Genomic DNA, 22,853 nt, shown 5'->3' with positions numbered 1-22,853 from the left:
TTTAAGTTAGAAAGGGAAAGGTTTCATATACTGTGTTTCTTCCCTAGGAAAAGAAATGGAGAATTCCTATCCTTCTACTTGGGAAGTGTGGAATAAACATTAGTCTAGTCATTAATACAGATGCTTTCAAAAATATATTGTGTAGAATCAGGTTACAAGGAAGGTATTTTACGGTGTCACTGGAGTGTCTGTTTATCTCTAGGAATGTTCTTGTCTTGTAACCCAGTGCAGAGGCAAGATAGGGTTAGATGAGGGGAGGGGCGATTTTCCTCCCCCAGGGTCCATTGTGATGGTTGTTCACCTCCCCATACCATCTTTAATGAGGAATAATTGACAAATAGAATTGTGTATATTTAAAGTACACAGTGTGATACTTTGATATGCATATGCATTGTGTAATGATTGCTAAGATCGAGGTAATTAACATGTCCATCACCTCTCACATAGTCAACTCTCTGTCTCTCTCTTTTTGGTGAGAATGCTTAAGATCTACTCTCAGTAACTTTCAAGTATGGGATGTGTATAATTAGAGTCACCCTGATGAACATTAGAGCCTCAGAATGACTATTTTAAAAAAAGCACAGATGAGGGGCAACGGGAAAGGGAGACAGAGAATCCAAAGCAACCTCTCACCTCTCAGCACAGAGCCAGATGTGGGGATTGAACTCATAAACTGTGAGATTGGATGCGTAACCGACTGAGCCACTCAGGCACCCCTAAAGCCTCAGAACTTCTTAAGACTAAAAGTTTGTGGGGAGAAGCACTGGGTGTTATATGGAAACCAATCTGACAATAAACTATTATAAAAAAATAAAATAAAATATATCTTGTCCAAAAAAAAAAAAAAAGAATGAAAGTTTGTACCCTTGACTTGGATCTCCCCATCTCCCCTCCCCTCCTGGCTCCTAACAGCTGCTGCTCTATTCTGTTTCTATGAAGTCAGTTTTTGTTTGCTTATTTTATATTCTGCATATAAGCGATACCATATACTATATTAAAATGCCTTCCTGTTTCATCCGTGTTGGCAGAAATGGCAGGACTTTATTTTTAATGGCCTAATAATATTCCATTGTGTATATGTGTATGTGTCTATATACCACATTTTTTAATGTGATGGTTTACTGGCACGAATGTACAGAGGGCTGGGTGAGAACTGGAGTTGGTGAGTTGGTGGAATTATTCAGGAGGAGCTTTCTTTGAAGACTGTGGGAAAAGAGGGAGTAGTTTGGTGAGCTCAGATAGTACAAATTTAGCTCAGTCCTGGGAGGAAGCCCATGATCCCTGCACAGACCCTGGCATTGTTTCTGGCACCCTCCCGTGACAGCACATTGATAGAATTATTTGCCACAATCAAGTGGAATGTCTTCATGGGCTGCAGGGCTGGTTCAGTATTCACAAATCAATCAATGTGAAAAACCACATTAATAAAAGAAAGGATAAAAACCATATGATTGTTTCAGTTGATGCAGAAAAAGCATTTGACAAAATACAGCCTCCTTTCCTGATAAAAACCCTCAAGAAAGGAGGGATAGAAGGAACATACGTCAACATCATAAAGGCCATAAATGAAAGGCCACAGCTAATATCCTCAATGGGGAAAACGTATAGTTTCCCCCTGAGGTCAGGAACACTACAGGAATAGCCACTCCCACCACTGTTGTTAAACCATCTAGGGAATGGATGATTTGAATATAACAGTTTGGTGGGTTGGCCTCCACATGCTCTTGATACATATGGGCAACGTGAAGTTTCCCCCAGTAGCTCTGTAAGCAATAGATATGGCAGAAAGGAGCCACAGCAGAACAGGACAGATGGCTCCTAGACCAGTTGGGGAATCCTTCATGTGGCACTGTGGGAAGTCCCAGAAATAACTGAGTGCTGAGATTTCAGCAAAGTGTAGGCAGAGGTTGTTAAGCCGCTGATCGTTGGATCATCGCTGTCTAAAGAAGGTATCCTAAGACTTAAAGAGAAACCTAAGAAAAGCCTTAACCATATGGTCGTCAGTTATTATTTTGAATCAGGGATATTTTGGTACTATACAATAAAAACAAAATTTAGAAAAAAATGAGATGCTGATGAGCATTCCATTTTGTGTGTGTATCCATCAAAACAGTCTTGCTTTCATTGATTAGATTTATAATTAAAAGCTGTGCAGTTGGGTTCAGAATTAAATCTATACATGAAAGTTGTCTGCTGAATGAATAAAAATAATGACTATTTATGTATTTTAAGTACATATAATATTGCACTTGATGAAAAATTTTCCCTGTTTTATTTCCTTTTAACATTTGCAAAGTGCACAAAAAATATTAGACAATGGGACCAGAAGAGGCAAGCAACTGCATTTTCCCCTTTTTCTCACTTCATACTGGCTGGCAGTTTAGGCTGTGGGCCTTTTAACAGGTACTAATTCTATTAAATAGTATTGCTAATTAACCAGAACAGAAAAACAAAAACCCAACAAACCATATCTAACATAATGACGATCACTGTCCAGGAATATGGGGATAAATATGGGAGTAAATTATGCACATAGACCATGAAGGGAAAAAAAAGAGGAAGAGAGAGATTGCAAGGAATCGATTGGAGAGGCAACTAAAGGTTAGCGGTTCCCCCTTCTTTCTGGCCCTTGTTCTGAAAACAGAAAAGATGAGATTGATTCAAGCACATATACTTTGGAGTGCCAGAAAGGACACCTCTTCTGGGGCAGTATTGAGAAACTGCCTGAGTGTATCAGTGGCATTTTCATCTTTACCAGCCCCTCAGGAAGAGTCAGGGGGTGGATTTTTACCTCCCTGCTCACCTGCCTGTGAATTGCTTAAACAGTTTGTGTGTGTGTGTGTGTGTGTGTGTGTGTGTGTGTGTGTGTCCACACCATTACCTGCTGGGTTAAAAGGGTCCTTCTCCAGGACCTCTCCGATGGATGAGAGATGCAGCCTTTGCCCAGCTGAACTTCATTATTTAGTTTACTGCTGTATTGTAGCAAGAGAGCAACTCCTGGGAAGTGCTTTATGCCCACACCCCCGTTTTCTTCATGGGGGATTCATAAACCTCTTAGGTAGAATCATACTGAGGTGGAGTGGCAAAGTCACCCTGTGTCTTCCAACAAACAGCCACCCCGCTGCCGCTGATCAGCATTCCTGGGATGGTGGTGATTGAAATTTAGCACTTAGAGCAACTTAATTGGCACGCAGACCTGTTAAGCATATGCCCCCACCACAGGTGCACCATCTGTTGTACCTATAGGGTGCCCAGTACTTCACACATGCTCACATTTTGCTAAAGAAGCAAGTTTCGAGGGGTGCCTGGGTGGCTCAGTTGGTTAATCTCCAGGCTCTTGGTTTTGGCTCATAGTTTGTGGGTTTGAGCCCCAGGTCGGGCTCCATGCTGATGGTGTGAAGCTTACTTGGGACTTTCTCTGTCTCTCCCTCTCTCTTTCTGCCCATCTCCTGCTTCTGCTTGTTCTCTCTCACTCTCTCAAAATAAATAAATAAACTTAAAAAATGAAAAAAATACAAGAAGCAAGTTTTGAACAGTTCCTTGAAGGAAGTCTGTGATGTGGCTTAGGACAGGGGTGGCCTTAGAGCATGGGTCCTGAGATCTTTTCCTGTCTTTGAGTTACCATATTTCTTTCTTCCCTTGAACTTGGAACAAACCTAAGGTTGTAGAGTTCCAGTCTGCTTGCTGTGGAAGCAGTGTTGGGAATCTGCTCATTGATGCTTGTGCCTTCGGTAAATCAAGCTCTGTGCTAGCAGAGTGGAACTTGGAAGGATTCAGCACTTCTTGGCAGCCTGCTGTTTTGGAATTCAAGGTTAGAATGTTCTGTGCTCACTGTGACTAGAACTGATCCCTTGGCCTTCAGGGAAAAGCCTGGAAATCGATGTCAACATTTTTCTGCTGAGTTGGAAACAGCAGGACTGGGCCAAATGTTCTAGGTTATGAGAATCAGAGAAATAGAAATCTCAACAGAAAATGGATCAGACCTATTCAGTTCTTGTCCTTATGTAAGAAGAACAAACAAGAGCTGGGAACTCACGGGTTAGGAACACGCTGCTTCCTTGAATCTTCCTAGGTGTCCTGGTGCTCATGCACTTTCGGTACCCACGGGACCCTTGACATCACTGCAGATGCCTGGAGAAGCAGCCTTTTCAAGCTGCCATGATGAGTGTCAGTGGGACGGAAGCAGGGGTAGATCAGCTCTCTGTCAACCTAGGTTTTCTTTGGTGAGCTTGTCCTTTCCTAACTGGATCCCAGACCAGCAGGCCTTATCTGCATTGATGTTTTCCTCAGGCCTCAGGGGTAAATTCTGGGTTCCTAATAAATGGTTCATGAATTCTGAAAGAACTAAATAGTTGGGGTTCCTCTGAGTGATGTGGACAGCAGCACTGGGCTCAAATCAGCTAATGAAGCTGAAGTGTCAGTGTCCCTCACCTGCAGGGCCCCTTTCCAGAACCCACCCCTATGTTTGAATTCATGTTTGTATTCTGTTCCTTATGCAGGGTTCCCAAATTCTATAAGCTTCAGGACCCCACAGAACACAAATAATGCTCCTGTTAGAATGTTCTTCCTGAGATCTTATGAAAGCACTGATTCCATCCAGTGGCTTTCCCAGAAATAGTGGAGAATTAGGAGAAACCGGTAAAACCAAACCTACAAACAGAAGAAAGGGAAGGAACTGACATTTAAGAACCTCATGCAAATTGAAGGATAATTAGCATTTATTACCTAATTTAACTCTGCACAGCAGCCCTTTCTGGATGATAGCATTACTGGCCCCATTTCTTTCATAGTCGGGAATATTGAGGTCCAGAGAAGCTAAGCATCCTGACCATTGTGGTACAGCCACTAGATCTGGGAGCTACAACATTGACCTGACTCTCTCCTGACCATCTGCTTGGTGCTTCCCTTGCAGGGTGCGCATTTGGGCTAGTCTTCCCTGAAAGCCTTAAGCGCATTAGGGTAAGGATTGCCTGGATGGACTGTTAACTCTTCCTGCTGGGTAGAGGGAGAAAATTAGGGAGAGGATCAAGTCTGCTCAGTTTAAAGGAAGGCACTGGCAAACCCTTCCCCAGTCAATGTAAGGGATGTTATAACAATTCATTCAATTATGTTAAGCACCCATTAACGGAATCCTAAGTCCTCCCTTGGGCCATTTCCTGTCTCTGAGATTGTAATTGTTTGAGACTAACCAAGATTTCTTCTTTTGCCTTCAGGTGATTCTCATTTTGACGAAGCTCTATGACTATAACCTGGGGAGCATCACTGAGAGCTCGCTTTGGAGGTAGGTAGATACAGTGAGCTAACGATTGATTGATTGATTACTGTGTTACTTAAGCATCACTCCCAAGACTGCTGTCCTTCTCCACCTTATCCCTGGGCAGATTTTTGATTATGTGTTCTCATTGCCTCCTCTTTTTGCTGTTTTCCTTAGTCATAGGTTGGGGTTTGCCAGGAAGGCCAGACCCTCCCTTCTTTCTAAGTTCGTTTTGGCCACAGGTCTTTTTGCTAAACTGTTCATCAGGTTGTCTTGATACATTTGGGTTCCCCTCAGTTTTCACAGATCTGTGAGCTCATTGGAGCAGCAGTGAAAAAATGGAGGTGTCTCTGAAGAGGGAATCAACCTCACCTCTGGGTTTGCAGTGCCCGTGGAACCTTCCAGTATAGATTCTGCCCTGCTTCCCTTCCTGGCCCTCAGCTCACCAGCACGCAGGTGTGCACACACACTCACACACATGCATGCCCACTTTGTGATTCATAGTGTGCCTTACACGTGTAAGAATGTGCAGTAAATTCTTTTCCAGGGGAGTGCCATTGATCCTTTAGGGTCACACGAACTCATTGAACACCAGCACAAATGTGCAGTTGGGCTGAAACTAGGGACAGAAACGTCCTCAGAAATCCAGGCAGCAATTCTCTCCTTTTGTTCTTGGGGACTATATGTTCTGTTATTTCTGTTTGTTTCTGAAAATCTGCTTTATTGATCTAATCCTGATGGAGTCTTTGCCAGCCTATGTCACGTGTCCACACCCAATCCTACAGGAGAACATTGGCTTTGATCGGTTGGGCCTAAATCTTATGACAGTCCCTGGGCCTGGGAGAGGATGGAGATGACCTCAGGATAATATTCAGTGATCATGGGGTTGACCTCCAACCTGGAGTCTGATTGGTCAGTGCCCTAGTGTAACGATGGCTTAAATATGGCGGATATCACTTCTGATCAGCCTTCGCTGACCATAAACACTTGTGTGCACAGATAAGGGGGGACGGATATACTAATAACAGAGACGCTGGGAGTAAGCTCAGGGCAGACACAAGCTAGTGGGCATCCTGCATGAAGGCCAGTGGAGAATTTTATCGCTTGTCAGTTAACATGACCAGAAGAGACTGGGTACTGGTCCTAAGTCTCAGTGCTCAAGTCTAGGGAGAAAGATTCCCATCTGCCCTTTGTGCCAGGGGTCCATCCCTGCTATAGTGAACAGTGACTGCTGGGGGGGCGGGTCACTTTAACAGTTTGGTCACATTGCCTGCCCCTGTAAGGGAATGCATTTGTCACACAGAGAGTGGTCATGGATTATACATGCTAAGGGAATCTACTACATACAGGATTGTTCATTGAATTTTGTTTTAACCTGATGGCTGTTTTCCATTAGGCCTCACACTATGTACAAGAAGCCCCAAAGTAAATTGTTGTGTGCTTTAGGAAAACCCCAGCGGGCCAAAGAAAAGGATAGAATCCTGTTCTTGTGTTTGTTGTGAGGTATTTAGATCATTGAACTCCTCCTCCAACTGGAAGGTCAATTATGCAGAGTTTCTGTCCCAAGGAAATTATGTCATGAAATTAAAGTGTGGGAAGTGTGGAAGGAGCCTCAAAAAGTACAATTCTGTTAATGCATTAAGGAGCTGACACTTGCTCTGTTGTTTGAATGCCGTACGCCTTCACCAGGCTCTCTGTGACTCTGAGTAAACTTATGCGTCCCTGATAGATTTCTCTAATGCAGGTACATACATGAAAGCGAACCAGCTTTTATTCCTCAGTGCACGTGCTGTATAAAGTGTTGTCGGCATATTAGAAAATTAAAAGATATGCAATTCTGTCTCAGTGGGACAGAGGCTATTAGCAGCTGTAAATCTCAACCAGAGTGGTGGGAAGGGCATTCTCGGCGGGGGGGGGGGGGGGGGGGTGCCAGCCCTAGACTACCAAATAATCTCACCGCACCTATTTCCCTCTCAAGGAGCACGGAGACCAGCCAAGGGAGAATGTTTCTTTCTCACCTTAGGAGAAAGGGTTAGTAAAATAAAAATGACATCCAGTAATACCAGGCCTTTCTTCTGAAGGAGCAACCTCCATGGGCTTAAGCTTAGGAAAGTGTGGCAGGAACGATTTGCTGACCCTTCAATCTTATCTTCAATCAACCCCCTCAATCTCAAGGGAGGATATATACTTGTATGCACACATAAATATACATACATACACACATGTATACACATTTAATATACCCACATATATTTACTTTTCTCAAATACCTACCTTAGTCATTTGCTGTGTACTCCCTATATTATACTTGTCATTTGTGGCAAATAACTACCATGAGTAATCTACAGAATTAGAGCTAGCATTTTATTTATTTTTTTATTTTTTTTAATGTTTTATTTATTTTTGATAGAGAGACAGAGGATGAGAGGGGGAGGGGCAGAGAGAGAAGGAGACACAGAACTGGAAGCAGCTCCAGGCTCTGAGCTGGCTGTCAGCACAGAGCCCGACGCGGGGCCCGAACCCACGAGCGTCAGATCTGACCTGAGCCGAAGTCGGAGGCCCAACCGACTGAGCCACCCAGGCGCCCCTAGAGCTATCATTTTAATACTTTGATAAAATAATCCATGTCTTAATGAAATATAATTTAGAAAAGAGGCACGGAGAAAGAAAAAAGATATTTAGAATGCTTCATAAATGCTTTGGTAGGGCGTGCATTTTTGGATGCCTCACTATGCCCATGTTTGGTCTCTAGGGAATCTCTTTGAGGGTGTTAATATGAAAGCAGAGACAGAGAGGTGTGGGTCAGCCTTGCTTAAGGAAACTAGTGCTAGGTGTGGACTCATTTTTCCCTACATCAGCTCCTACTGTCTTCTCAGAAAATCTGCCAAAACTTGGGGGAGAGAGATGGTTGCTGGGGCACACCAGGGTTTAGGTATTCTCGTTACATCCATAGCCCAGAGTGTTCTACTCAGCCCATAGATGATGCTCAGCAAGTGCCTGGTTTTGGACAGACAAGTGAAATCTATGATTCCATATTCTTTCATACTCATTTGTTCCACAAAGATGTATTGAGTAACTTCTTTAGGTCTTAGATTGTTCTGGTCCAGGGAGAGGAATGTGGTTGAGGCCATGGATCAATGGCGCATAAGTTCTGGCTGACTGTCCTTCAGGTGTTTGTTGTCTAGAGGGGGCAAATTTCTGTGGATAATTCACATAAGGGATAAATGCACTTGTGTGCACCGAGCCTTCTCTAGCGGTATTGAATTGGGTCCTTAGGCAGCCCCCTAAACTGCCAGACCCCCGAAGAAAATAAATCTAGTGTAAATAGACAAATTGCCATACAACCATAAGTGTTATAATAAAGACATGAGAAAAGTGTTGCCTTTTCACTTTGCTCATGTGTATATTTTTTCTTCTTAACTAGACTTTAAATCCTTAAACTCAGCACCTTTATGTTTAATGATAATGGCAGTGATGTTGGTGATAATGGTGATAATGACAACAATAACAGAAACTAACTTTTATTGAGTGGTCACTATGCGTCAGGCACGATATTATTGCAGCCTCTTAATTCATTTTTATGATGTAGTCAAGGTCATACAATTAGTAAACGGTAGTGCATACACTTATGGGGGTATTAGTTAATAAACTTCGATCATTTCACTGCTTACCTGTCTTCTGGAGTCCTGTATGCTTTCTGCTGCTCTTTCTGTACATAAGCAAATAAGAATACAAAATTTTAATCATAAATATATGAAACGAATATGGTTTTCAAAGCACTATGACATTCTTAGCAGCTTATTACCTATTCCAGAAAAATACTGGGCAACAGGGAAATGGGTTCTTGTTTAACAAACAGATCCATGCACTTTTCAAGTGAGCCCTTAATCTTTACAACTTTTTCCCTCTGAATAGTGAGAAGGGGTCAAGTTGCAAATGCCTTGGGGTGTCGGGACAGGAAAGAGGCCCAGGGGCAGCTGACCTTGTAGTGATGTTGTAGGGCTTAACACCTTGCTGGATCAACATGCTCTGGATGACAGGGAGAGACGCTGCTCTACTAAATTAATGAGTTTTTGCTCCCAGATGGTCTTGGCATTGATGACACCTTAATCTTGGAGCAAGTTGTTGATTTTGTTTTGTTTTGTGTTGCTGTTCACTCAGGGAGACAAACTGAGAGGAAAGGCGGATGATCTGACACAGAATAATTAACTATACCTTAGAATCTTCTCTGCTTTACAGTGGATTAAGCTTTGAGATTTGGTAGAACTGGTGGTTTTACCATATTGGAGCAAGATAAGCTTACAGGTAGAGATAAATAAAATGACCAAATCTAGATACAGTATCTCTGAGAATAAGTATGTTCATTGTTCTTCCCTCTTGTGCCAGGGTAGTCAGCACTTTGCTGAGAGGAGCTTAGCCGGTGAGAAAGCTGTAGACAATTCTGGAAGCAGCTGAAAGGGTGCTCTTGGGTGCTCTTCACGGGACACACAGCCTGTGGTGCCTCCGTCCTAGCGGTCAGCTGACCTGGCTGGCTTCTCCTCAAGTGCAGTGTCCCAGTTCAGATTGGGTGAAACCCACGCCAGCATCCCAGCACATCTTCAAATGATGTACTTTTCAAGGAGCGATCCCTGCTTTGGGGGGACAAGGTGCATGGGGTTAAGGCAGGGACAGTGGTTAGGCTTTCTGTTTGATTCCACTCTGGGAGCCAGCCCTGTCTCCTCATCACGGGAGGACCTTTGTTTCTCCTTGGGTGTTCCCACTGCAACTATCAAGAGAGGCTTCCCAGTGGAGTCTGCACAGAATGGCCATGGAGTGCCATGGAGCAGCGTCTGTGTGTGGCCGGTGGCAGCGCTCTGTGGAGAGCACCTACGGTCCAGCTGAGAGAGGCTGACCTGAAGTCTGTGACTCTGCCAGCCCTGTGGTTGAGCCACCTTAGCTGAGCGTGTCTGGCCTTCCCACCCCTCATCCTGGGCAAGAGCAGGGGGCAGCTTAGCACACTTTGTCATCCCCTGCTTTAAAGTGTTTTGCTACAAAAGCCTGTCAACTTAACAAAAATAAGGATATAAAATATGGATACCCATCCTAAAATAGAACAAGAATTTAAAGGAAGGGAAGGGGAGGGAAGGGAAGGGAAGAATCGAGCTAGAGTGTTGTCATTTCCTCACAGGACTCTTCATGTCACGCTGCTCTGATGCAGTCACTCAGCCCTGTGCAGGCCAATGGTTCGAGTCTTTCCAGGGGCCCCAGGGAGAGAGCCTCACTCCCCAGCAAGATCAGGAGTCACTTTAGATTCAGGATTCTTTTAAGCTTTCTAAATGCCACACCCTTTCCCATATTTGTGTCATATGGAGTTGCTGTGACTCCTGGAGTTATAAGCTTATTGCATTAAACCTTACTATTATTTAAAAAAAGTAATATATGTCACTATAATGAGCCAAACAATCCACAGCCTAATAAAAATGTTAGTAGGCTCCTAGTCCCCACACAGATCTAGCTTTCCTGAGGTCGGTGATGCTGAGAGATTTTGGTGATCCTGTCCATACCATTATGACCCAACTAAAAACAATATATATATTTTTAATCAGGATCACTTTTTTATTTGTTTAAGAAAATAAGTAGATATCCACAGGACTCTGATTACCTGTTTGTTTCACTTAACAGTGAGTCATGGGTGTCTGTCTGGATGAATACATGAATACTGTCTAGTTTTCTAGAGAAAAAAAAGGTCAGGTTTGTAAGCATCAAGAAGTGTTCAGGTTGTATGCTGGATTAAACAACTATATTCTAATCAGCTTATGCACTGTGTCGTGTGCGCCAGAAAAGGTTCTCGGTGCTGTTTACCAACACTGTAAAATAGGCACTGCTAGTGTCCCCAGCCTGCAGATGAGAGAGGGGAGGCGTGGCGAGTCGAGTAACGCCCAGCATCGCGGCCTGGAAGTAGCCCTGGAATGGATCTTGTGCAAGTCTACGCCTCCAGTTACCCTTTTGATGGATCTGTGGCTCACTTCCACAGCATCTGCGATTAGATGTAGAGCTTCCGCAAACAGATCTGTCATCAGGTCCTTACGTTGTGGTAATTTTCTGAATGTAAAGTACTCTAGAGCCATAAAGGTGATATTGTTGTATCAGAAGTATCTTTGTACACTGAGGTGCTGTGCCTGGGTGGCTCAGGCAGGTAAGTGTGTGGCTCTTGGTTTCAGTCCAAGTCATGATCTCATGATTCTTGGTATCAAGCCCCATGTCAGGCTTTGTGCTAACAGTGTGGAGACTGCCTGAGATTCTCTCTCTCTTGCTGCCCCTCCACTGCTCTCTCTCTCTCTCTCTCCCTCTCTCAAAGTAAATAAATAAACATTTAAAAAGTCTATACACATAGAATGTAAATAGATAACTGAGATTACTTTCTAAAAAGATGGGAACAATTTGCATACCAAAAAGCAGCAATAAATTACTAAATTACGGACTTCTTGATGATTTCACCAGCACTGGGTATTTTCAATTTAAAAGTTGAATTTAAAGTTTTCGTTGTAATTTAATTCCATTTAAAATGTTGCTAGTCTTTTCAGTAGAAATGATGTCTTAGTCTCCATGTTGTTTATTGGGTATTTCTCTGACCACTAGAGATGCTGAACACTTTTTCATATGTTTATTGCTCTCTGGGATTGTAGGCCACCTGCTCCCACCTGCCTCGCCCCCAAGCGAAAGGAAACTGTTGCTTACTCCGCAGTCCCATGGTGTGTTATGAATCTCTGTCCTAGCATGGTTGTTAGATATATGTTCATTTGGTTTAGTTTAGCACATATTATCTAGCCCCCGTTCTGTGCCAGGCACTGTGCAAGGCAGATACTGGCAGGAAAGGAGGAGGTAAGAAATTATTTCTTCGCTGCAAAAACTGCAAATCCGGTGAAGGGCAGACACTCAGCCGGTGATTTCAGAAGCGTGACAAATTCAGTGCAAAAGCTATGCATGAGTTAGTGTCTATGTTCATCTATTTCCACACTGGCCTCTTTCCAAACTCAGAGGCTATGGCCAGTTATTTTTGTTTGTGCCAACAGAGCTTGGCACATATTAAATATCATTAAATGGTTTCTTGGTTAGAAGCAGTACATCAAGAAATGGTTTAGAGCTTCTGAAAGCCAGATCTGTGTCATATACTTGTTTGTATCCTAAACTTTTACCCTAACGCCCTCCATGTAGATACTGTTTTGAATAGTGCTGCATGGTCTCGTGAGATTCCATCACGTGCATTCTAAAGACTAAGAACATAGCACCAAGAGTGAGAAGCCCAGGTTCAAGTACAGGAACCCCGTTATGTCCATAGAGCACCGTGAATGCTTGTTAGCCGCCTCAATTCTGACAAAACCTTCTTGCATCCCCACGTGAAGGCTGTTTCTATGAGGATCTGGCTGCATTCTGCCTGCAGACTGCAGACCTTCCTGAGGTCTCTGTGAGAGTCAGCATCTGGTGGTACCTCTGCACTCTTCATTTGCCTCGTTTGCCTCAGTGGTTGGTTGGCTCTCTGCGGAGTTCCCCCATTTCTCTCTTTAGCAAGTAATGAATGAGATACATGCAAAAGCATTCATTGCTCTGATGTTCTAGTAACTTCATCAATATGAGCCCAGGAAATAAGAAAACTTTACTAGAGAAAGTAGATCAACTAACATTCCAATGTCAAAACTAGTTAAAGATTGAGGAAGTTCTTAGAATCTCAATCTCCACTTTACTACACTGTCTTTGAGTAAAGAACTGTGTACTGGGCACGAAGAATTTCAGAAGATACATAATTCAGTTATCATGAGACATACAGTCTCATGATTCGGTCAACATGACTAACTTCTCATTTTTCAGGTCTCAGCCTGAATATCACCTTATTTTTAAAAAGGCATTTATATACCCTCCTTATTTTAAAGAGGACCTTTGATTTTGTCCACCATAGCTCTTTGTATATTTCATTTGCTGTACATGTCCTGATTTGTAATGGTGTCATTTATTACTTGTCTATTGTCTCCCACCTCTAGAATGAATATAAGCTCCCTGAGGGCAGAGACCTTGTCCATTTTGCTTTGTTTCACCGCAGATGCTCAGGAAAGTGCCTGGCACACTGACGTTCCAGCGAGATTTGACAAATTAACTGAATGTGTAAATAACTACACACCTGGAATGAAGCTAAATGGGGTGAATCCGTATGTGAATAAAATCTGATTGTTGCCCTTCAGCAAGTCACAGTCTAGTGGGAGAGACAGATAAATAAATGAGAGATTAATGTGTCAGGTATCATAATTAGAGGCACCAGAACATGCTCTGGGTTGGGAAGGGAAAGCATCATGGATGAGAGGCTACCTGATCTGACTCTTGATGAACTGAGTAGGAAGCAAGCCAGTCAGAGGGCTAATTATTTCTTTATTGAGTGTGTACTGTTTTCCAGGCACCCTTACCTACTGATGACATGGCATCTTGAGACTACACAAGATCACAATATAGTCTGTGTGTAGATGGAGTATTTGCAGATGATTTTGTGAAAATAGAAATGGGCAAGTTCAAATTCATCTGTGCTGGATATTCTGACATTTATCCCAGAGGAAGTAATGCATCATTGAATGTTTGGAGCGAGGGAAAGACTTGAAACGTGAATTTTAGGGGGAATAAATGACCTTTGTGTCATGTTGAGGATTCAGTTGGAAAAGAGCAAGACTATTGACCATGAGAACAGTAGTGAGTAAAGTAAGAGATGAAAAGGAGCTGACCTTTCTGGGGGGTGGGGGAGCATGAAGAAATGGAGTATAGGATATGGTTGGCAGGGGTGATGATTCCAATAGATCTTATAGAATGAAAACGAACAGCCCCAAGGATGAGTGAGAAGGTGCAAAGAGGAGCCATTTCTACAATGACTCCCTGCTGTTTTCTTGCATAGTGCGGTGGACGGTGAGGCTCTTACTGCAGATATTTGCTCCACAGGTGTCCCCAGAGCACGTGCCACTGGTGAATGAGAAAAGGGTATGGAGCAACTGTTCCAAGAAAGCAACTGGAAGGGGAAATGAAGGAACGTGATTTTTCCATAAGGGAGGTCATAGACTAAAGGACTACCTTCCTTTTCTTCAGAGAGGGCAACCCTAACCATGTTTTATGGGGGAATAAATAAGATGTTGAAAATGCAGGAAAACCTCAGAGTGAATATAACTGGTAGGAGATTGAGTGGCAGAGAGGGTGTGTTGGGAACCTCTATGGGGGACTATCTATAGGGGAGCACAGAGGGAGCATTTCTTTTACCAAACAGGGAAGCCAGAGTGGGACACACGTAGATCAGCTTTTCCAGGAGACCAGGAGTTGAGAGAGTTCCTGACATTTGGCTTCATGGGGAATGGGAAACGGGCTAGAGAAGGGGATCAATAATGTCGGGGGCTGTTGTGGAGGCAGGATGCGGGGCTTCTCAGAGCCTGCAGGTGCGGTACTGGGCATGCTCAGATCCCAGCTGAGGCTAGTGACTGGGACCAGCGTGGCTGCACTTTCACTGCCGTGAGCCTTGTGTAATACTCAAGAAGGTGGTCGGTTATGCGGTTCCTGAAGGTGCTGAAGAAGGACAACAGGGTATGAGAGCGAGGGGAGGTTGCAGGAGCAGACGAGGGCCTCTGTGCTAAATAGAGAAGAAAGTGAAGCTTGGAGTTGGGGGAAGGCAAACAGTGAAACAGCAGGACCCCCAACCCAAGCATGTTTAAAAGCCTAAAGAACACTTAGGAAATAATATCCAGAGGCTTGTGACTTTTCATAATATCAAACGTAGAACATATCTAGCCCCCCAGGGGACTTTGTGAAAAGGAACTGGTTGGAGCAGGTAGAGTTTATCAGAAAAGCCTTTTATTAACATTGCTGTTAAGAAACCCACTCAGCTTGTCAGAGAATGAGCTGCTGTTTTCTGCATGCGTGTGGAAAACTGGATCTGCTTGTCAGGTGCCCCATGTTCCTAGGTATTCATGAGTGACAACTTACCTCTGTATTTTGAGGGAACACTAGGCAGCATCCTCTACTCTGGTCATGGTAGATTTTCTCCTGATAGGTCTTACGTGCAAGACCTAAGATTTATCTATTAACTACATCTGGATGTCACCGTCATACCTTTGTTTGAGAGAGAGAAATAAAGAGAGACAGAGACAGACCAGCCCAGATGTCACTCTGAAGTGATGTTGAGTTCTTTCTGGTCACTTTTTTTCTTCCCAAAATTTCCCCTGAAGCCCATTTCCCCTGAAGCCCATGCTAATGATATGTTCCTTTATCTTTAAAAGTCTAGTTTTAGGACTTTATTTTTCTGGATTTTCAATTGATGCTGCCTTTGGCTTCTCCTCTCAATAATCATATTCCTTGAGTTTGATCACTCCACTTATTAGAATTCTCAATAAAGGAAAATCACAGGGTGCCGGGGTGGTTCAATCAATTAAGCACCAACTTTGATTCAGATCATGATTTGATGGCTTGTGGGTTCAAGCCCCACATCGGGCACTGTACTGACAGCTCAGAGCCTGGAGCCTGCTTTGGATTCTGTGTCTCCATCTCTGCCCCTCCTGCACTTGTGCTCTGTCTCGCTCTCAAAAATAAATAAACATTAAATGAATTTTAATACATAAATAAAGGAAGGTCATTATATGTTCCCACCAAGGTGAACTCCATGTAAGTTCTGCCAAACAGCATTTGCTCTTGGAAGGCCAGTCCACAAACAGGTCAGCACTTGGGCTTGGATGTTGAACTGCCCGGGCTCTGTCCACTTACTCACTCTGAGGTGCTGGGGAGGTTTCTTCATTTCTGCTCCATTTCCTCATCATAAAAAAGGGGGTTGTAATATATACCTCAGACGATTAAGGTCACATTTATGTTAAATGTGTATCATCTACTGAGCACTCAGTATATGAGGCAAAACAAAGAAACAGAAACATTAGATTGTATACTTCTGTGGTCATCATTGCTTGAAATGTCTTTTCTCCTGTATTTGATTTATCTAATAAATAAAAATATAGCTAATTATACTGGCTGTTTACAATGTGCCATGGACTTGTCTTAAGAGTGCTTTATACATATCAACTAAATTAATTCTTCCAGTAACCCTATGAGTTTGTACTATTATTTTACCCATTTTATAGATGAGGAAACTTGTTCCCAGGGTCACAGGGATATTAAGCAGTATAGAAGAGATCTGGATCAGGCTTTCTAGTCTAGGGCCCAGGCTTTGAACCTTATAGGGACTCTTGTGGGATTCCTTCCCTGACCCCCTCATTCATACAGAGAATAAATTACTACTCCTGCACTAACTCTTATTGTTAGATACATTTTCCTTTTAAAATGCATTGCTTTGGATTATAAGTACTTTCTGGGGCACCTGGGTGGCTCAGTTGGTTAAATGTCTGACGTTGGCTCAGGTCATGATCTCACAGTTTGTGGGTTCGAGCCCCGCATTGGGCTCTGTGCTGTCAGCTGGCTCAGAGCCCCAAGCCTGCTTCAGATTCTGTCTCCCTCTCTCTTTCTGCTTCTCCTCTGATCACACTGTCTCTCAAAAATAAATAAATGTTAAAAAAATTTTTTTAAGTGGATTGCAAGTACTTTCTGTATATTTATTTCCTTTACTGGGAATATTTTGAAGGTCACCTGCTATCTTACGCACTTTTGTGTCCCTGATGCCAAGGACAGTTCTTGGCCTGTCATATGTATTCAGTAAAAAGGAGCACCAGGACAAATGTGTGGGGGAAAGGAGATTCAGAAAAAAATGATCTATGGACTCAATTAATTGATGTAAAGCTTGTCTTGTACCATATATTGCAGGTAATCAAAGGTTAACTACCCTCTGTCATTGAATTTAAATGTCAGTTCTTGCTGTCACATATTGACAGTGCACAGGAAGGAGGTGACCAATATTAGAGTTTAGCCTGTAGATTGACACCGTTATGTTGCATGTCTATGGGATTTCTCTTTGAGTGTCAGAATCTGGTATGGTTGTAACAGGAAGTTGAATTTATATCCGTCTGTGTCTCCTAGTTGCTTGTCCTTCTGTTAGCTTTAGAGAGTTGTTTAAAACAAATGTATGTTGAGCCCATGGAAATTCCTGATCCCGAGGGCTGTGCTGTCATCAGAGAATTAACTCTAGGTAGAGGGACATGGGACATCACGATACAGTCCACACCGGGCGCAGAGGCTAGGGGAGCTGTCCGTCTCAACGAAGCTAGTGTCCAGGGTGGGGGCTTGCCCTGTGTGTCCTGGGACAAGAGGAATGAAAGCAGCATTACTGGAGAACTTCAGAAAAACCCTTTTTCTTATTTCAGGTGAGGTTTCCCGAAATACCATTCATCCATAAATCAAGCAGGTGCGCTTTCCGTTCCGTTCTCCCCTTTCCAAAGGAAAATGGTGTGACCAAGAGTTATTCCTCAGCACGGCTTTATTTCTTCCTCCTGCTGGGATGTATTAGCAAGGTCATCACCTTTGGTTTATTGGCTTCAAACAATGTGTGATTGCAGAGGATTATGACTTCTTAGCTTGCAGAAGCAGGAGATGTAATCAATTCATGAAAGATGCAGGACTTTTTTTTTCTTTCTGAAAAATGTATATTTATTTCTGCCAGCATTTCTGGGGAGCAAGACTTAAAAGAGCTTTTTGAAAATAATTTATCTTTGAGTGTCCTGCTTCATCGTCCCTTTCAAATAAGAACATTGAGTCAGGCCAGTGTGAACTTAGCTTTAACTCTGAGTTTGAAAGAAACAAAGATGGCTTGACAGAAGTCCGTCTTCTCCATCCCCAGCTCTAAACCACATTAATCGGGAAAGTTATACTTGCTACATTATACTAGACACATACACTTGGAAATAATTGGGGACTTGGATTAGCCATGCCTATTATAAGTTGATGCATAAATTCTTTTCTGTGGTAGGGCAAGGAGATTTCTTATCTGAAAACCCTTAGAACTTGATGGGTAATTATTCTGAAATTTGTTTTCTCACTTTTATTGCCATTTCTCAACTTCCTAAAATCACCCTTTGTTGATTTATTAATCCCTTCTCCCAGTTGGGGATCTATCACTTCTGACCTCAAAGTGTCACAATTTAAACCACCTTCTTCATTCTCCATTGCTTGGGGCATTTCCTCTTGTTGGGTGGCAGAAAGGAATCCCGACAAGCTGTCTCTTCAAAACTTAAATGAATCTTATAATATGGTTCCTATACTTTTACCAGGCGGCAGTGGGTCCCAGTCTTCAGTGGCCTGAGCAATCAGTTTTGCTGACATCCAGTGATTGTGGTTACTGCTGAATTCTTGATAGAGGTCTGGCCTCTAATTTCCCCTTCTTGGAAGCTCTGCAAAGAACCTAATGCTCTGAGGCTGAGATGGCATAGTAATCTGTGGACTGACTCTGCCTATATCTACTACTTTAAAATAATTGGGTCAGTTTTAGAGTATCTTCAAAACTGGAAGACTCTTACTCAAAAAGGCCCTTCTTACTTAACATGGGCTTGTTTGAAGCCAACATGGTACACTTGTTCCCCGAATCACCAGGAAGCACTTGGGACTGGGGAGGGGGTGCACCTGGAGTTGGCTACTGTCCAGACTTAAGCCAGCATGGGACAGCTAAGGGTGCTGCCTCCATGACACTTCTAATGGTTTCAGTTTCACTAGCGAGCATGGCAGGCTAGGGTAAGTCAGTTTGCCTCCTTTGCTCTTGGGTACTAACCCAACTGTGTTCCTCATCTTTTTCAGATACAGCTCTGCAGGATATATTCGAACTAAATCTTAGGGTGATTTTTCTTATTCCAAAGACCCATTGTAGTTGGGCAAAGGTCAAGGTGCAGGTACCAATCTAGCTCATAGTGGCAAACATCAGGCTGGTGGGTGTGGGGTATGAAAAACCCCTGAAATAGGCTTCCTCGCCCAGAACAGATTTAGAGTGTGCATTTTGGTTCCTTCTTTCTACTTCCCAGGCCAGCTTTCTGTGCTGATTTGACACTTGATCTCACCCAAGAGTTCCTGTATCCACTGGAAGTAATGCTACCCTTCCTTTCTTAGGGATTCTTTATCCTTGTGGAGAAGATAGAGTTGAGATGTGTAATTATCTTCTTGAGTCCTCATTTCCCTCATCTGATACATGGGGCTGATAACCTGTAGCATTTCAGATTTAAAGGAACACAGATATGCTAATTTAAGATTGGTCTGAGTTTTTATTGTGTTTAACCAAAGGCAGAAATTGATCAAAAGCAGGGTGGTCACAAAGAACTGTTAGTGATTTTGTCTGTGAAGTACGGTCTGCTGCCATGTCTGAGAAGTCTGGTATCTTGAATTTTGATGATGCTTTTAGAGTTGAGGCTTACATTATATTCAAGAACAATCTTTGTATTTGATGCTTCCTTTTAAATTTTCGTTTTTCTTTAGGGCTAATGCCAAACCTGTCATCATCAAGGCCACATCTGGTCTGTGTAGGAAATCAGGGTTCACTAAATCCCTGAACAATAGCTCTGCTTCCAGCTTCCCAATGTCTGTGAAAACCTAATTCCCTGCAAGTATGTCTCATGTACGTTTGCTGTGAGAAAAGGTAGTTTTGAAGCTTCAGGTGTATAGTAGAGCTCATTAAGTGTAAGCTCCCTCTTTGTTCTTTTCTCGATGGCTAAACACGTTGATTTCAAGCCACTGAAGATTGTATGGGGGCTGAGAGAAGACCTGCTCACAGATGGACTCACCCAAACTTGGGTCTTATCGTAGGCTTGAGAGTCTTCTCATTGCATTTCATCTCAGTTTTTGCTCTTTTTTTGGGCATAGGATTCTGGGGTTGTGAGTTAATACTAGTCCTTTTGTTTTGCCTCAGAGAATTGTGTAACTAGTGGCCACCAACTACCACTCAGGACCCAAGTGGACACACGAAGAGAGCTTGGTGAAGTGCTCACGTCACAGCAGACACTTTGGAAGACCTAACTGAAAGTTAGCAAAGAGGGGAGTTGAGATTCTCAGTAATGAATCTGCATTTAAGAATAGTTAGCCTCCTGCATCATATTGCAAAGATCACTCGCAGGTTTTTAGGAGGTAGAAAAGAATAGCTAACATTCAGATGCAGTCCAATTAGATGGTGATGGATTCAAAAGAACAGAGCTTAGGGGCACATGGGTGGCTCAGTCAGTTAAGCATCCAATTCTTCGTTTTGGCTCAGGTCATGATCTCATGGTTTCATAAGTTCGAGCCCCATGGCAGGCTCTGTGCTGACAGTGCAGAGCCTGCTTGAAGTCTTGGGTCTCCCTCTCTCTCTGCCCCTCCCCTACTTGTGCTGTCTCTGTCTTTGTCAAAATAAATAAATGAACTTTGGAAAAAAACAGAAAAAAAAGAACGAAGCTAAAACAAAAAACGTAGAAAACAAAACCAAAAAAAGAATGGAGCTTACAAGTTGCCAATTTTTAAATTTAACTCTTACTTTACAGAGTCATTTTTAGAAATGTTAGAAATTCTAAATGAAAACTGAATTAGCTTCATCACCTTAGATTTTCCTTAGACTTTTGCAAATACATCAAGATATCAAATCTGTTAGAGATTTATCACTGCTTTAGTCATTCCTATGAAAAGTAAATAGTATGTCTCGTACATGTTTGAAAGTAGGTATGAACACATCTTGTGTTCTAATCTTAGCACTGCCACTAATTGTGTGGTCCTAGCCAAATCGTTTTGTTTCATAGAGTCTCAGGCTCCTCATTTATAAGAAGAAAGTATGTACTAGATAGACTCTGATTATCAAGATAGCTCTGACATTCCATATTTCTAAGAATTGTTGCCCCCAATATCTACTTTGCTCAAAGCACATTCCCTCATACATTTTGGAAAGCTAATGAGATACCTAATTAATACCCTATTCTAGATTTTTCTTCCTCTCCCATGTCTCCATCACAGCTTGTTGCTAACTGATTAGAGGCAGACAGAGGCAGGCATACTCACTCTGGTTTTGCAGGTAGTAACCTGGTTTTATGGCCACTAACTTAGAAAACCCATATCCCAAATTAAAATGATAGAGAACAAATAATTAGGTTGCCTATATCACCTTCTGTCTTTGAACCTTGATTTCTGTATCATATTGGGGATGATAGTAATTCCATCAATCATGTTACTATAAGGAGTAAATAAAAATTTTTAAGAACTTGTCTGATATATTTTAAGAGGTTGAAACAACTGAAATTCAGGTCTTTTGATAGTAAAGTCAAGGAGGGAAAAGAGCTAGCTGCCATTTACTGAAAAGCCATTGTGAACCTCACTTGTTTGTAAATTTGTAAAATGAGAATTTTAAAAACGCTAAGGGTGCTCTAAGTAGCTGGTAACCAGACGTCGTGATGATCCACATGTTCTTCAAGTTGTAAAGTGATCTGGAGGTAGTTCTCCTTTGTTAGAAGTCGGACCAGGGAAATCTTGACCTTTGTGTTTGCTCTAACGTGGCAGGGGACATCCCAGACTAGTGTCATTGCAATTCACTAGATACTGGGCTCCTCGAGAAAGAGTGTTTAGTTTGCAACTTCTTTTGCCTTGTAGCCCTGGAGCAGAGAACAATACCCATCACATAGTGAATACTCAAGAAGTATCTCTTTAATGAATCAGTGAATTAATAAATCACTGATTTTATTTTAGTTTCTGTCTTATTGATCATACGCTTGGCAATATGCTAAGTATATTTCATAGCCAGTGGCTCTTAATGCTGGGCACATTAGAATCTCCTGGGAAGCTTTTAAAAATATGTGTGTGGACCCACCCAAAATTAATTGAATCTGAATCTCTGGGACTGAGCCCAAGACATAGGTAGTTTAAAGGCTACCCAAGTGATTTTAATGTGTGAGAGACACACAGAATCAATGAACCCTTGATCCATTGTTTTTCAGGGTTTGCATGACTGGGCTGCTTGCTAATGCTGCCAATTACTTACTTCCGGGCATCCAAGTTTCAGTGAGCATGTTCTCCCATCCTGCCATTTGTCATGGCTAAAATATTCTACTTTAACAAGGATGCGAATTTATCATCCACATTAAGAGTGTAATCTTTTTTGCATCCAGTCCTGAAATGCAGTCGTGCTCTCCATATAAATCATAAACTTAGATCCTTTTGTAGTGTGAAAGAAAACATGTAAATTAGGATGGGGAAAATTAATGTTGACAAAGATCCCTGATATGTTGTAAATTGCAGAGGCCTGGGTCTCAGGCTGGTTTCAGAACTGCAACTATTGGTAATTGCTCCATGACATTATGAAATGAGGCGGCAGCACTGGGAAGGTGGTTTGAATTGGATGCTAATTCCTATCTAAGTGTTTGCTTTGTAACTGTGTTGGCACAGAGCAGCTAACTACTGCCATTGCCGGTAAGGGGGAGTGTTCACCGTGAAGGTACTTCTGATTCTTTGGATGCAGAGCAGACAGACTTCTGGGTATTCCTTGAGGATGTCCTTAGAGCAAAACTTTGTCTGGATTCTTGGAAACTACGTTGCTTTGTTTTTTTGGGGTGTGTGACGTTTTCGTTTTTACTTCTTCATTACTGAGTCCCACTAATGTGTCATTTTGTTGAGAAAGCTAGCACCTCATGCTGTAGACAGTAGGCACACACACGTGTTGAGGACGAGGGGAAGGAGT

The 22,853-nt window shown here is 42.5% G+C and overlaps 1 protein-coding gene across 1 annotated transcript in view; it reads left to right on the top strand.

Moving 5' to 3' along the window:
* SORCS1 (sortilin related VPS10 domain containing receptor 1) overlaps nucleotides 1–22,853 on the top strand; it is a gene marked incomplete at its 5' end in the record, with an annotated part of 502,465 nt that overhangs the window by 180,460 nt on the left and 299,152 nt on the right. The window contains one exon of the mRNA XM_029920325.1: nucleotides 5,214–5,281. Within this exon, the coding sequence (XP_029776185.1) occupies nucleotides 5,214–5,281 (68 nt within the window). The remainder of the gene's footprint in view (nucleotides 1–5,213; nucleotides 5,282–22,853) is intronic.

Source organism: Suricata suricatta, chromosome 2, assembly GCF_006229205.1.
Source record: "Suricata suricatta isolate VVHF042 chromosome 2, meerkat_22Aug2017_6uvM2_HiC, whole genome shotgun sequence".
NCBI classification, from domain to species: Eukaryota; Metazoa; Chordata; class Mammalia; order Carnivora; family Herpestidae; genus Suricata; species Suricata suricatta.
The sequence above is the reverse complement of the archived record's forward strand: the minus strand, read 5'-3'. Positions and strand labels throughout refer to the sequence as shown.